The 16,166-nt window shown below is 47.2% G+C and overlaps 1 protein-coding gene across 6 annotated transcripts in view; it reads right to left on the minus strand.

The window, feature by feature from the left end:
- Nucleotides 1–16,166, minus strand: part of COL7A1 (collagen type VII alpha 1 chain) — a 119,854-nt gene that overhangs the window by 58,394 nt on the left and 45,294 nt on the right. For all 6 annotated transcript variants that reach the window (XM_060271416.1, XM_060271414.1, XM_060271413.1 and 3 more), the window contains 22 exons: nt 15,150–15,221; nt 13,280–13,315; nt 13,146–13,199; nt 11,607–11,681; nt 11,171–11,284; nt 10,446–10,472; nt 9,187–9,240; nt 8,743–8,805; nt 7,860–7,919; nt 7,593–7,628; nt 7,242–7,286; nt 6,426–6,461; nt 5,701–5,745; nt 5,433–5,468; nt 4,659–4,694; nt 4,061–4,093; nt 3,362–3,433; nt 2,550–2,609; nt 2,003–2,038; nt 1,441–1,521; nt 1,118–1,153; nt 878–922 (listed from right to left, as the gene is read on the minus strand). In XM_060271416.1, coding sequence (XP_060127399.1) covers nt 878–922; nt 1,118–1,153; nt 1,441–1,521; nt 2,003–2,038; nt 2,550–2,609; nt 3,362–3,433; nt 4,061–4,093; nt 4,659–4,694; nt 5,433–5,468; nt 5,701–5,745; nt 6,426–6,461; nt 7,242–7,286; nt 7,593–7,628; nt 7,860–7,919; nt 8,743–8,805; nt 9,187–9,240; nt 10,446–10,472; nt 11,171–11,284; nt 11,607–11,681; nt 13,146–13,199; nt 13,280–13,315; nt 15,150–15,221 — 1,152 coding nt within the window. The remainder of the gene's footprint in view (nt 1–877; nt 923–1,117; nt 1,154–1,440; nt 1,522–2,002; nt 2,039–2,549; nt 2,610–3,361; nt 3,434–4,060; nt 4,094–4,658; nt 4,695–5,432; nt 5,469–5,700; nt 5,746–6,425; nt 6,462–7,241; nt 7,287–7,592; nt 7,629–7,859; nt 7,920–8,742; nt 8,806–9,186; nt 9,241–10,445; nt 10,473–11,170; nt 11,285–11,606; nt 11,682–13,145; nt 13,200–13,279; nt 13,316–15,149; nt 15,222–16,166) is intronic.

The raw sequence follows: 16,166 nt of genomic DNA on the forward strand, positions 1-16,166 counted from the left end.
CGTCTAAGGAACAAGGAGGATCAATAGATTCCAAACCTTCAGGCTGCAGGCCACCCCCCCCCCGAACACCACCAATCAGCACTGCTTATGCTAGTGGTTTTCAACTAGTGTGGCATGGCAACTTGGGGTGCCTTGAATGATGGTCAGGGGGGGTGCTGCAGGCAACACTGGCCTCTGTCCCTCTTTCATTGCCTCCCTTCCTCTGATGCCCTCTTGCCTCCCAAAGGCTTGCACAGCTGTTTGTTGCAGCAGCCCTGGCTACAAGCTCCCCAGGCAAATGGTGCCTCTGGGGCTGGCCAGAGGGTGCTTCCCAGGCCCCTGTGGGGCAGTATGAGGACACACCTCTCTTTGGGGCAGGGAAGCAGCTCAGAGACCAGGGGCATCAGCTGCGGCTGCCCAGAGGACTCCCAAGGAGAGGGGAGAAAAGAGTAGGCTGAGGGAACACTCCACAAGAAAGGGTGTTTGAAAAAGGGTGAGAGGCTGCCAGCTCTGCAGGCAAGGGGTGACACAACTGGGCTCCTGAGCCCCACAGGGGTGCCGCAGAAAGAATGTAGTTGGTCAAGGGGGCCGTGGACTCAAAAAGGCTGAAAACCTCTGGCTTATGCTAATATGTCAACCTTCCAGGCTAGGCCCATACAAGAAGCAAAAGACTGCCCAGCAGCTCTTCTGCAATGCCAAAGCCCAGGCTCAATGGACAGAGTTTTATGCTGTGACACCAAAGGGATGGCAAGTCAGTGCTGGCAAGTCATCTCATCCACACTCCCCTGCTTCAGTGTTTACAGCATCCTGCATCTATGTCTCCATGACTTTTCTTAGAAATAACTCCCAACTTCATGCCACACATCACCCGCTTGGGCAGTGCTTCCACTGCACTTACCCGCAGACCCCTCTCTCCAGGTTTCCCCGGTAGACCTGGCTCACCCTTGGGAGAGAAAGAAAATGAGAGAGGGCTAAGTACTTGAAGATGATTTTTGGTATTGCATACATTACGTGTAGGCTATATTTAAAGAAATGGACAGTTGGTGGAATATAAATCTCTTATTTTGCCTTTGGTAAGTAAAAGAAAAAGTAGGAACATCAGAGTGGGCAGGTGGCAAATTGAGACGCTCTTACTTACTGGGGCTCCTTCCTCTCCTTTGTCACCTCTTTCACCCTAGAAGCAAAGAATCCACAGCAGAGAAGTTGTTTCCATCCTTCTTATTATCACCAAAATACAAGCACACTTTCAACAGGCCCTGTGTTAAAGGCTAAGTACCCTCAAATGAATCTACTTGTTAAGTATGCTCATGCCTTGCCCTGTTGTAATCTAAAGCAACAGGCCAGCAGTATGGTCACCATACAAATGCATGGCTAAAAAAAGAGTTGGTTCTTAAAATGCAAGTTTAGGCTAAAAGTAGATCCCAGGTCTGAAAAAGCCGAAGTCTCTTTTCTCTTACTTACCTCTTTTCCTCTCTGTCCGGTCTGTCCAGTAAGTCCAGGTCTTCCTGGTTCTCCTCTCTCACCTGGGTCTCCTGGTTCACCCTAAGCAAGAGAACCATTGGCCAAGGAAATGAACATGGCATCAATACAAATAATGCAGGATCCTAAAGGAGCCCCAAACTGACCGCCAGGCACTGGGACACTCTCTGAGAAGGCTAAAAGGTGCTTCTACCCCCAACGCCTACTCAGCCTGCACAGAACCACTCTCTCAGAGCCAGGATAATGGGTTGGACTTGAACTGGGGAGGTTGAGATTCCTGCTCTGCTATGAAGCTCACTGGCTGGGATTCTAGCTCCCAGCCCCAGCCAGCATGAGCAATGCTGAAGAATTATCTGAGTTGTCATCCAGCAACATCTGGAGGTTCACTGGTTCCTTATTCCCACGTTACATACTCTCTCTCTCTCTCTCTCTCTCTCTCTCACACACACACACACACACACATTATAATGATGCAAACGCCACTTGTCTAGCCCAGACTTCATCAACACCCTTTTGCTCCCTTCAGCCAAAGCACAATAATTACCTTTGCACCTGTCTTGCCAGTCAAACCAACTATCCCCTGTTTTGAAAGGGAAGAAGCAGGTAATTAATACGGTTCTATGTCACTCAGGAAAGCAGAGGCTCCTACAGAGGGCGAGGTCACATTTTCTTTCAGATAAAACAAAATAAAATAAAAATTCATTCCGGTAGCACCTTAGAAACCAACTAAGTTTGTTCTTGGTATGAGCTTTCTTGTGCATGCACACTTCTTCAGATACCCTTACTTTCAGATAAGTAAGGGTTAACATCATGGGGGGAAATAAATCTTCTTCGGGTGCACAGTCCTAACCCTTTCCCCATGAATATATGGCAGGCTGAGCAGACATGCCTCACATCTGCTGCTTGTGCAAATGCTGGCAAGCTTTGAAACTACTGGAGGAGGCACTGCACAGACACCAGCCCATTGGGTCAAATCAAAGAGCAGAGGCTGAAGAGATCCCTCTTCTTCAAAGTAAAGAGGGGGACTAACAGAGCCCGGGTGCACAGCTGGTTGCCTGAACACAGATCCAGGAAATTAGGATAGGACTCACCCTGTCCCCTTGCTCTCCTTTTGGACCAGGTGAGCCTGGGACACCAAGTCCAGGCGGCCCCTAAAAGGAAAAACAAAGCCATGTCAGGATAAAAGCCAGTTGAGGGGATGTGATGTATGTATTCCCCCATGTAACACATGCACACTGATTTCACATTGTATTTACTCTAAAGTTCCACAACACATATTAATAAGATTTGCGCAAGTTGGTCCTGCTATATGGAAAGATGGGATTTCATGAACTGTAGCAGTGAACTACAGTACCTTTTTATCAAATGGTCATAAAAAAAGAGTGTTTCAACCATTAGTCAGATCTTGCTCAACTGGATGGGCACAGTCATCATCAATCATCTCAAACGGTACGGGTTTGAAGTAGAGCCTGGCAAAATGTTTTGTGGAATGGAGGAAGAAATCCATCTTTCGTTCTTGGATTTGGCTGGACAGGCAGCAGGTGGAAGGAGCTCTGTAACCTCCACCAAGGATGAACCACCATCCTGCTCTGCCCAGCTTCCTGCCACCAAAACAACGAGTAAATTTTGCAGCTTTCTCTAGCTTGGCCTTATAGCATCTGCCTTCCTCATAGGTGGCCACACAAATCTACTATGATTGTTATTTAACGGATTTCTAGCCCGCCTTTACTTCTCAGAGTAAAGTTGTTAGGCTTCTGTCCAGAAATCTATGTAATCCCTGACAAAGTTTGTAGCAGTGAGCATCTCAGTTTGGCTTGAAATCCGGACTCTGGAGTCAAAAGAATCAGGTTCTGCACGCTGCATCGTCACACCCGGCAAGCGCTGAGACATCTTGAGCACTTACACGCTCTCCTTTGCTCCCGGCATCTCCTCTGGGTCCAGGTGGCCCCTCTGGTCCTACAAGGCCCCTCTCCCCCTAAAGAAAGAAGATAGCAACACAGCTTCAGCAGGTAATACTGGCGATTTCTTGCTTCCCATACTATTAATGGAGATGAGCACTGCTGTTTTGTAAGACGCTACCAAAACTGAGGGGACCCAGGTGGCGCTGTGGTTAAACCACTGAGCCTAGGGCTTGCTGATCAGAAGGTCGGCGGTTCGAATCCCTGTGAAGGGGTGAGCTCCCGTTGCTTGGTCCCAGCTCCTGCCAACCTAGCAGTTTGAAAGCACGTCAAAATGCAAGTAGATAAATAGGAACCGCTACAGCGGGAAGGTAAACGGCGTTTCCATGTGCTGCTCTGGTTCGCCAGAAGCGGCTTTGTCATGCTGGCCACATGACCTGGAATCTCTACGCCGGCTCCCTCAGCCAATAATGCGAGATGAGCGTGCAACCCCAGAGTCAGTCACGACTGGACCTAATGGTCAGGGGTCCCTTTACCAAAACTGAGGGATGAAACCACCAGAAAAAAAGAAGAGAGTGCCACAACAGTGGGCTTGAAATAATTCACAGTGGTTTTCTCCAAGAGAGTAAACAGGGTTGTTTCTAAGCTACGCTGCCTATTCTGCAAGTCCCTACTGAGAGGCAGATTTGTTTCCATGCTGTTACCTTGTCTCCTTTGATTCCTGACAGACTGGAAGCCTAGAAGAGACACACAAGGGAAGAACCTGCTGAGTATAATTTTGACAGTATCAACCCAGGGAAAGGGACTTCCTACCCACTGGTTGCAAGCTGTGTGCAAAGCAGGAAGGGAGGCCGGGACCTGCCCACTTCAGGGTGAAGAGGTGATGAAGCTTTCCACCTGCCCATTAGCTGTGCAAGGTGGTGAAGGGGTGCAGGGGGCATAAAAAGCCTCCCGTCTGTATTCCATCAATGCAACAACCAAGGTACCTCTGTGGGATGCTATATGCACATTCTCACACATGGCACACAACATTATTTCTAGTTACCCAATTTGCTTGCGGTATGTCTGAGTAGCTACGTAATGTGAAGGTGAAAATACCTCGAGGAGAGGGGATGAGAGATTATACATTGGCCACCCTTTCCAGCCCAGGAATAAAACCACCAGCAGGGTTGGGGGATGGGGAGGGGGGGGTTAGGGAAGAGAGCTAGGATGAGTTTGGAAAGGTTTTCACCAAACAGTCGCACAAAAATATGCGGTAGTCATTCATGTGCAACTATGTGGGTTCAACCAAGGGGCACTTACTGGTTTCCCGGGTAGTCCAGGTTCCCCTGGGTCTCCCTGTGGAAGGAAGAGACACAGGAAGAAGGTTCAGAAAGTATAGCAAAAATAGCAAAACCCTTTTAGAAGGGTTTCATTCGGACCAGGGACTTCATTGGCACCAGACCAAGTGATGCAACTTCAATACCCCACTTGTCTCACACTAGTGGGAGCCAGCACCCCAGGAGCCAAGAAACCATGAGAGATATTATGAGGTGGCTGAAAGAGCAGAATTTAACCAATATCTGCAATTAGTCGCACAGAAAACAGCTCAGTTCTCACTCTTCAGTGAACTTGTCAAGCTTTCTTTGACTAGGAGAACCAACCAGGCATTCTGAATTCTGAATGCTGTGAGCCAGGCCTATGTGGCTCATGTCCAGCTGTCTCCCAAGGGCTTGATGAGCCTCAGTTTTCCTGCTTGCCTAGAACTACAAAAGCAAGGGGGTCGCAATGAATCTGGCAAGCCACATGGTTACATTTCTACCCAGCCTCCGAAAGGAGACCAGCCCAGGAATTCAGATCAGCAGGGCAGGCCTTGTGGGTAATCTGGCTGCCCTCAGAGGTCTGTGGGACAGTGACTAGGTTCTGGAACCCCCGACCTCAGGGTGTGTGTGCCTAACTCCAACTTTAGGCATATTCAGAAGACATGCAAAGACTTTTTACCCCTAATTTTGGAAACATTTGATTACTGTTCATCCTATGTTAATTATTTCACTCGTCGTATTGTTTTAGTTGTTCGTTATTTTAAAGAGTCCTTACCCTTTCTCCTCGAAGGCCAGGCGGCCCTTGCAAGCCCTGTTCCAAAAAAATCAAAGGGAAACATATTCATCATAAATATGGCAACACCCATGGATCTCACCCTGGCAATACCAGTTGCGCTTGCAGTAGTACTAACTACATTCTGGAGTAGCCAGGTGAGCATATACAGAGGGGTCAAATCACCAGTTGGTTCCTATCTAAATGCTGGTTCCCGTCTAGATTCTCCCGCAGGGTCAGCTACCGAGCCTAAGGGGAGACCCATACTTACATCTCTGCCAGATGGACCTGGACGACCTGCAGGTCCTTGCTCTCCCTGGAACAAGGGAAAACGGGGAAGTTAGTAGGGCCAAGGAGAGTATTTGCACCAGTGCAGGGAAGTTGTTAGCAGGTGGTTCAAATGATCCAAGTCCTGGATCTTTTGTGCTGGGCTCTAGATTTCTTGCCTCTCCCCCACTTCTTTTAAACTCTTAATTTTTTTAAAGAAAAAATCCCTTTGTTTAGAGGACAGCTAGGCTTTAATCAATCAGAGGCCTACATTTGTGTATGCTACATTGTGTATGCTACATTTAGCATACACAAATTTTATGCAGATTTGTAGAATTGAAGTACCTAGCAATATCCCTGCAATGGAGTCTGGACAACACTCAGATTCACCACTGAGGTCTAAGAACAGAACAGCTCTTCAACAGCAGCTCCTTTCTGCAAGTCCCTTTTCCCTCATTGTCAGGGTGGTGTACACAGGCTTCTCCCCAGTTTATCACCAGAATGTGCTTGAGAAGCAGGTTAAGATGAGAAACACTAAGAACTTAAGGAACAGGGATTTGAGCCAGGTTTCCCTGGTCTAGGCCAAACAGTTTATCCACTAATTAATTTTGATGCATTAATTATTATGAATTATCTATACCACACCAGCTCTCCCAGAGAGGGAATTCCTTTGAGCTTAGAATCTACTGAGCCCCCAGGTACAGCAGGGCTACTCTTGAATGAAAGTACCTTCTCTCCTTCAGGGCCAGGTAATCCACGGTCTCCCTACAAGGGAAAAGGAAATGAGAAAATTAGTATATGTCTGGCAGATTAAGGAGCCATAGAGTGTTCTGGAAAAAACTGTCTTCTTGAGAGGAGCCAATGTCCAGTCTTTTTTGTGTGGATATGCTTCCGTTAGAACAAGGATACAGAATGCAGGTGGCTTCCATGCAGAGGTGCGCAACCATCACTATGTCTGCATTACCCCTTCTGGGGACTCCTCAACCCAGATCCAAGCTTTTCCAGGTGGGGAGAGGATCCGAGGACAGAATCCCAAGGCAAATACTGGAAGCTCCTCCTATACACAGGCACCTCACACAACACCTTACAATGTTACCTGCACACCGCCAGCATACGCAAAGCCTGTTTGGAACAAAGCGGTACTGTTGACTCAGCTGATTCCCACAGGTGTGTTCACCTCTCGATGACTACAGCACCAAAGCGGGCGATGCATGTGTGAAAACAGCATCCCAAATCATACACCACAGAAAGGGCTTTCATATCGCTCTGTTTGAAAGGAGGCAGTTGACACATTAAAGCGTCAAGGGCTATGTACAAAGCGATGCGACACCAAGTGATGGACACACATTTGTGAATCAGTTTTTGACTGATATGCGGCTGATTCATTACACATGAATGCACGTCACTTGATGTCTCATCACGTAATACGCAGCAGCTGCCCAAACCAAGTTGCTGGTTATCTTCCATCTCTGCAAAGAAATCTTGGCTCAACAAGATCCTGCCTCCATCTGTACAATATAGTCACCTTTTCCAACCAGAGCTCACCTTCTCGGCTGGTGGTCCAATCTCACCAGGCTGCCCTCGGTCTCCCTGTCGCAAAAATAGTGGGTGTATTAGCCGCATTTAAGGGTGCAAGTGATTCAACAAAGGATGAGGGTGCCAGTGTGGATGAAGGGGCCCATTACAAAGCAACCAAGGAGTTTCTAACCTCTATCATTGTTGAGGGGGGTTGAATTAAGAGTTTCCTGTGAAGAAAAAGCAACCCTGCATACCAAAGGACTAGGCTGGGCCTACTGCAGAGTATTCTCTGAATGGCTGACAGCAAATGGAAAGAGTCAATGAGAGACACGCTGTGGCCCTAATTCTAGAACACTTCAGTGCTTTGAAAGTACCTACCTTGCTTCCCTGTTCACCTGGAGGTCCTCTAGGGCCCTAAAGACAAAGCAAGAGCATTTTACTTGGTAAGTGAGGAATCTGCCACGTGACTCACATTATCTCTCAAGGAAACTTGTGCCTATTTCCCCAGACAGCGTGGACACTGTTGGAACTGTTCAATCTTTTGCTGAGGCTCTTCCTCTTGAGAATGAAACTAATAATCTAGTTTTCATAGGCTCTAAATCCCATCAGGACATAGCAGGAATTTCTTTTCTCTCAAAAACTCACTCGATCTCCTGGGTCTCCAGGCCGTCCAGGTGGTCCAGGAAAACCTTCTTCTCCATCCCCCTTTGGACACAAAGCAAATAAGTTATTACCCGTAAGAAATAAAAGTCCTATCCCTGCCTTTGGGTCGCATGTGATGAAGGGTAGGGCTAGAAATATTTTAAATAAACACCCATGAAATTCAAGTAGGCTATAGGGAACTGAGGGGTTAAAAGCAAGAAGTATACCTGCATCGCAAACTAATTCACATCTGTACAACTCTTGTGTTAACTGTCTCAGACGTGTCTGTGCAGAAGCAGGGATAAAGCAGGTTTCTGCTTTGTCAGGGCATTGAGAAATGGTAGAGGAATACTAAATTATGTTCACCTACTAGCTGCTTGCTCTCAAAGTCATTGAGCAGATAGATGCATACCTGCCAAGTCTCCCGCTGAAAAATGCAGGATCAGCAGCAGCGCGGCACCGGAAATTGCATAGAAGCAACTTCCGGGGCCGCTTTTCCCATGTGTGGGCACCGGAAATCTGGCAAAGCGGCACCGGAAGTCCCTTCTACGCATGCCCGGCAGCCCTCTTGGTGGTGGCCGCATGGCGGCGGCCATCTTGGTGGTGGCCACATGGCGGCGGCCATCTTGGTCACGGCCGCCACCATGCGGCCACCACCAAGATGGCCACCGGGCATGCGTAGAAGCGACTTCCGGTGCCGCTCTCCTGATATCCGGTGCCCACACATGGGAAGAGCGCCACCCAAAATGGAGGCTCCCTGGCAGGTAGGAAATCCGGGGGATTTATGGGATTTTTTTCCAGGAGAACAGCAGGAAACGGATTTAAATCCGGGGGTTTCCCGTGAAAAACGGGATACTTGGCAGCTAAGGATAGATAGTCATCTTACCTTGTCTCCTTTCTGTCCTGCGAGCCCAGGAGGTCCTCTTGGCCCAGGATCTCCTGGCACACCCTAGAGCACAAAAGGCAACACAAAAGATCTTATGTCCTTTGCAGTTCATATAGTATTCATATATGGGGATTCAGATGCCGTCCCTTGAAGAAGAGCTGCAGATATATCACATTTTCCCAGCAATCAGAACTCAACATTTCCCCCCAATATGTCACTATGCATTTGAATCCTGTAATCTTTGACAATTTTAAACTTCCCTCAGCAATAACTGTCCAATGCTCCTGGACAATGTTAGCCTCACCTCTACAAACTTCTCACAGCCCCATTCTAGTATTCCTCAAGAAATGCTCACATCCACATCTATAAACACTGCATTTGCCCATGTGCTCTAATCCTCTCTTGTTGTCCTCTATCCAAAAGAATGGCAAAGGATATACTCACTGGGGAACCTGGTTCTCCTCTGACCACACCCCCATCTCCTGATCCAGGAGGGCCCTAGAAAGACAACCAAAATGAGACTCTGGACAGCTACAACACTGCAATCACAATTTCGGCACAGCACAATATTACATAGGGAACAGAGGACACATTGTGCAACCAGTTACAAGCATGGTCATCTCAGCACAATACAGCTAACTTGAAGACTGACCCATCCATAATCCTGGAACAGGAAGATTGTTCTGTATAAAACATAGGTAAAGCTTATTTCGAATGGCTGTGATGTTCAAAGAAGAGCAGTTCAAATTGTAAATAGATGCAAATAATAGTTACTGAGGTTGTGCCCAGATGTATATAATTTAAGCAGGAAGCCCATCTGAGAACGGCAGTAACCCCAGCTTAGAAAGATGTACAATTTTCTCTTAAGCTTAGATGTAAGAGAATTTTCCCATTAAATTTCATTTCTGAATTCATTTTGTGCAGTTAAAGCTTTGCAGCCTGAAATCTGTGCCTGAGCTTTACTAAACCTTTCCTAATAGAACAAACAGACTGTTTCTAAGTAGATGTATGGGCAAATCTGTGTTCTTCCATAGCTCCTAGCACAACTGAAAGGAAGTGAACGTAAGCAGATAAGAAACGATGGTGGAGAACGAAACACTAGGAGATTGGCCAAGTGTAGTAATTGCACTAAATCCCAGGTCAAGAAGAGAACAAAACAATCAGCATACATAACTGAGAGCAGACATTGGCAGACCACTAATACACAGAGCAGTTAGTCAGAAGGCAATGAAGACACCAAAATATCTTTATAGGTATGCATATGAGAATGTTGGGGTGGGCCAGTCAGAAGACCCAAAAAATATATGAGTCAATGTGAGGGGGGTGGGAGAGAGCTACTGAGCTTACCTTGAAGTGGTGGTGGTGGGGGGAGAGAATATACAAACCATGAGATAATCAGGTGAGCTGAACACATATAGAATAAATGGAGGGCTGGAGGAGACAGGGCCACCCATGGTCTACAAATATACTTGATGATACAGCTCCTTTAATTAAGGCTAAATAATTGTGCAAAAGGAAAAAGGGGGGGAAATTGCTATGGGTACCAGTATGCCAATATAGGATGTCTCTGCACAAGGGGAGGGAAAAGAAGACCTTTAGCTCTCTTCCAGCTCTCCCATTCACAATCACAAACAAAACTCCTAGAATCAAATGTGCCACAACAGCAAGGGCAAAGCAGCCAGGGGAAAAGAAGGATCACTTACTCGCTCACCTCGGTCGCCCTTCTCTCCCTGTAAGAAAAATTGCCCACACGTAAGCCAAAGTTTTATGCTCAGCATCTCCAAGCACCCCGTGTATTCATCCAAATGCAGAGTGCATCACGCAACAGCCATTTATAGGGTATAGACGCAACAATATGCACATTACAGGAAAGACACGTCCAAGAGAAGAGCTGGGCAACTCTGGGGGCCCATGTCTGGTAATAAGAAACTGCAGTGACAGGTGTATGCATGAGAAACCATGGAGCATTCAGTGAGGGCACACTTTCAGGGTCAAGGGTGATCCCAAAAAAAATCCCAAACCATTGGGGAGATGTGGTCCAAGAACTTTTGCTATGTCACAGGAGGCTGATCAGATGCATCTCTCCTGCTGTTTGCTGCTCTACTGGTGCTTCCCAAAAAATATTTTTGCCGCTTGGGTGGCTTATGATATGAGGATTGTGAATAGTGACAGAACAGGGAGGGGATTTGTGTGAGGCTGATATATGTGCCAGGGGATACATATATCACTACAAAGAGGAAGATGAGAGGCAAACGGCAAGAGCTGTTGCATAGAGTGAAGCTTGTTTGCTGTGAATTTGTGGGTTTGGGCACATGTGTGTGCAACGCCTGCTTACATACCTAGCAAAAGGGGCAAAGTGTGTGTGCATGGACTGCATAAGGTGCAGTTGCTGAAACAACACAGCCTTCCAAGAGGGGGGAGAGCATACCTTGACAAACTCGCCGGCAGGTCCCACAGGCCCAGGAGGTCCCACAGGCCCAGGAGGTCCAGGATCACCAAATGATCCCCTGGTCCCAGGAAGTCCAGGAAGTCCAGGGCTTCCCTTCGGGAAGAAAGAGCGAAGTTAACAAACACAGGACCATCCCCACCAGTTGGTTCCTACTTTGCCCACTGTGGAGGCAATTGACTGCAATCCTCTGCACACCTGCGTGGAGGTAAATCTCACTGAACATGGAGGATTGCACCACACATTTCACAGAAAGAGCAGCAGTGCTGAACAGCTGCAGGATGCTTCAAGAGATGCAGGGCTTGATGTACAGAGGGGCTCAGGTTCTCATGCAGTACAACTATCCTCCCCTCCCCTCTGTGGTTGCCCCCCCCCATTCAGCCACTTTCTCATTTCTTGCCTGTAAGATGCTACGTACCGGATTGCCAGGCTCCCCCTTCCGGCCAGGAAGCCCACCTCCTCCTGCTCCATTTACAAGCTCACCAGGCTCCCCCTGCCCAAGACAAAAGGCCGAAGGTCACATCAACAGAGTACAGCTCAGGGATGAAGCGGGAGACTGCCTCAGTTTCTCTTGGGAGGAAATACAGGCAGTTATTCTACGGCTATGTTAAAATGTGGTGTACCACAGCAAAAGCAGTGTAACGCCCACAAGCAGCAACAAAAAAAGTCATTAGACAGTTTTCAGGGTCACTTAGAACTTTTCCACGTGCTGGACTGTTACGGTAAGCAAAAACAAAACAAAAGCAGAAAGTTCAGGGGGAAGACATGCCTGCAAGTTTTAAAAAGGAGATTTTAAATAGCAGGCAGCTTGGATCCTGCTTCCCTCCTCATTGCTGCTTGCCACCAGCAAGCCCAATGGTGGGATTCCACTGATGAAAGGGGGGGCATGCTGCACAACACTGCTGGGGAGCCCCTCAAATATGGAGCTAGCCATGCCTGCTGCAAGGTATGCTGGGGTGAAGGAGCAATGCCCCATCCTTTTTGATAATATAAAGAAATCGGATCTGTCCCTAGGACTTACCAAACATATGGGTCCTTTGCAAGGCAAAGAGCAGAAGTAAAGTATATTTATTACTAGCAAAGCTGGAATCTGAATTTAGATTGTGCAGGGTGAAACATGAATGGTACACAGATTTCTAGAGTCATCGACCGAGAAGAGGAGGCGCTTTAAACCCTACAAGCCATCTGGGTCCCAGCTGCCTGCTGCTCTCTGGTGTCCCTATGAGGAAGCAGAATCTGGGAAGGGCAGCCCTGATCAATTAAAACAGCACCTGTTGCAGTCAAAGAATCAGTCCCAGGACTCCCAGACATGAGGTCATTGTCCCAGTGCTGTTGAACCTTGACTACCTGTGTCCAGTTGAATGTGGGTTACAACAGATGCTGGTCCAATATGGCCTTGCTCCAGAGAGATGGGGGAGTGTGAAGAGAGAGGGGGGGTCATGCCACCCAAATGCCAAATTTCAGAAGAGATAAGAAAGTGGGGGCTTTGTGTTATTCCTACCCACCCCCTCCACCGTTTCTCCCAACCAGGTATTCTTCATCTATCTATCTATCTAATACCCCACCATTTTCTCTCTCCAATGAGCTCAAGGTGGCACACATGGTTCTCCCCTTCCTCATTTAATCCTCACACCAACCCTGTGAGGTAGGCTAGGCTGAGAAGCAAGGACTGGCCCGAGGTCATCATCCCGTGAGCTTCATGGGCGAGTGGGGATTTGAACCCTGGTCTCCCAGGTCCTAGTCCAACACTCTAAACACCTCACTGGCTGCAGCACTATGGTAGACTACAGAAACACAGGGTTGGGAACGAGCAGGCTAGAGCAGTTTCTCCTGTCTAACTCTGGTTCTCACCATCACAGCACCTTTGGCTTGGCAGTGCGTCTTGAAACACTGCCCTGTAGGAATTCAGAAATTAAGACCCCACCTGAGCCTTCTAGGAGGTCGTCTATGCACTTACCGGCTCACCTTTGCTTCCCTTTGGCCCTATTGGGCCAATCACTCCACGCTCTCCCTGGAAGAAAACGGTAAAGATAAGTAAGAGTCTTTTCAGTCAGTGAGAGGGGATCCATGGGAATCAACCCCTTTACTTACTGGGAGTCCTCGGAGACCAGGAAGGCCAGGGCCACCCTGTGGAAGAGAAAATAAATTCAGTGATGGACAGTAATAAAAAGGGTTCCCTCGCCCCAGGATAGGAATCCCGAATTGAGCAGGTGGGATGGGAAGATGACACATGTACAGCCACATAGCGCTGCAGTGGGATTTGGGTTGGGCTAAATGGGCCCTTTGGGTACCTGCCGACTCAGCATTCTTTTAGAGTTGGGTTTTCTGTTAGTGAAGGTTGCCTGAGGCACAAGCTGGCTGGAGATTTGCACTTGTAAGTAGTCCTAGCCTAAGATCCTTAGGACTGGGATCCTGTTTTCAGTCCTGTTTTTCAGAGTGGCCAACCAGGGGCCAGTCTGTGGGAAACCCGCAAACAGGATTCGACCACAAGAGCACTCTCCCCTGATGTAGTTTGCAGCAACTGGTATTCAGCAAAATAGCTCAGTTTCTTTTTTTTTTTTAAATGAGGAAATTAAAGGACTTTAAGGATGACCAATATCTGTTTTGGAAGGGGGACATTTCTTTCTTCCCGCATCTTCTGCCCCCTTCCTTGGCTGGGGGTGATGTCATCAAGCTATGTGTGGGTGTGAATGGATCTAAGAGCTGTTCAACAGTGGAACGGACTCCCTAGGGAGGTGGTGGACTCTCCTTCCTTAGAGGTTGTTAAGCAGAGGTTGGATCTGTCATGTATGATTTATTTGAGATTCCAGCATTGCCGAGGATTGGACTCGATGAGCCTTGGGGTCCCTTCCAGCTCTACAATTTTATTATTCTAAGATCAGGGATGGGGAAGATTTTAGCCCTCCCAGATGCTTTTGGACTCCATCATCCCATTAGGAATAATAGGAACTGCAGTCCAGCAATATCTGAGAAGTCAAAGGTTCCTCACTGATGGTATAATAAGACAGCACAGGCTGGGACAGACTGAATTCCAGGTAGCTAAGCTGGAGCTCTGGGTGATTAGCAGGTATCTGTTGGGAGCGCTAAGCTGTGAACTCCCACCTATGTTTAACGTGCATTTTTGTAAATAAAAGCAGTGCTTTTTTTCTTAAAAAATGTTTAGGGGTACTCTCATTTCCTACTCATATTGAAATACTGCCCCTCAATGAGGTCAAACTTATATTCACAAAATGTTTAGGGGTATGTGTCCCCCTGCGTCCCACCAGAAAAAAAAGCACTGAATAAAAGCAAATATTCCAAAATGCCAGTAAGTCCCAAAGTGACCTCATTCCAAAGGAAGCTGTTATGTACTGAGCTGAATCATAGAACAATAGGATCCAGAATCAGCAGTCTGATTGGTCCTCAGGAGCCACCCAATCCAACTCCAGGTGGAAGTGAATCCGCAACCTGATTGGCCTGCAGGAGCAGCCAATCAGGCGGCTGGCAGAAGTCAATCCACAAACTGATTGGCCCACAGGTGTAGCCCTAAAGTAGCCAATCACGCAAAGCCCATTGTGTAAATAATGTATATAAGCAGATGGTTTTGGGAAAAGGGCATTCTTCTCTTCTTCTCCTTGATGACTACGAGCTGAATAAAGAGCATGAAATTCACTCTCGACTCCGAGTATATTTCAGAAGCCAAACTCAGGCTAAGTACTGGAATCCCTGAGGCCTCTCATAGTTCAGATAATTTGCAACTAGTCAGGTTAGGCTAACATAAGTCATGGCAATACTACAAACTTAGTGCAAGGAGAAGATAGCTCTCTTTGCTCAAGGGGGGCCCATCATTCCTAAGCTCAAATGGGTGGATGAAGACAAATAAATGTCTCAGTACAGCAAGGCATCATGGGAAATGGGAATGCCCCAGTGTGCAATGACAGATGGCAAGACGTTAAAAAGATAAAAGAAAAATGCTGTTTACTGGTTGGCCAGAAGAACCAGGGTCACCAGGGCGGCCAGGATTCCCTGGCAATCCATCAGCTCCCGGAAATCCCTGGAAGAAAACAAGAGCGATTAAGAACATGCTGTAACGGATTAGCTCCAGGATGGAAGATTTATTACACCCTGGATTAGAAGGAGTTAATCCACTTCCAGTTTAACTGACAGCGCATCTTTAGGAGGCGGGATGATTACCGTTTTGGCAGTTTGGGAGAGGGGGAGTGTGGTAACGAAGAGGGAAGAAGAAGGTTGTGGGGCCAGGATAGTGGTGGTTTAGGTTAGGCTTAGGATAACTTGAAGTTAAAGTCTGACAGAGTTAATGTACAACTGTAACTAAGCTTGTAAACTTATGCATCGTTCAGAAAAGAAAAACCTATGTTCTCAAGTAAATAAAATTCATCTTCTTTTTGTGCCAAAGAGTATCGTCTTGGTTATTCCAGCAGCGTATTAAAACTCACCGAGGTGGAGACGCAGAAAATGGCAAAACTTACCTAAGGAAAAGGGGATAGTTTGCGTCCTAGAGTCACATGGGCAGTATGGTGAAAACCTAGAGTGCCACAAGTTTGCCAGGGTGATATGGCAGACTGATAAAGTGGGGATCTGAGTTGAGGGAGTCCCTGTTCTGTAGGCAAGAGGTTGTTCATTCAAATAGCCTGAGTGTTTGTGAGATCAGGCCACGAAAGCTGGAATTAGACCAGGGGTGTCAAACTCAAATTCATCGGGGGCCGCATCAGCAGTTTGGTCACCCTCAAAGGGCCGGTTGTATCTGTAGGACTATGTGTCCACTCTTTATTATCATAAATTATTGTCACTGCATTCAATTATTAGTTTTTTGTAATAATGTAAGTAATAACTAGCTCTGAAAGCAGAAACATAGTCAGAATAATGGCAAGTAGATATTCAAATGTACAATTATTGTACAATTTATTGAAAAATGATTTTGGGTAACTGCACTGGGTGGTGGAGGCTCACTAGGGTTTCATGCAGGACCTTTGCAGAG

Source organism: Zootoca vivipara, chromosome 2 (assembly GCF_963506605.1).
Source record: "Zootoca vivipara chromosome 2, rZooViv1.1, whole genome shotgun sequence".
In the NCBI taxonomy this organism is placed as follows: Eukaryota; Metazoa; Chordata; class Lepidosauria; order Squamata; family Lacertidae; genus Zootoca; species Zootoca vivipara.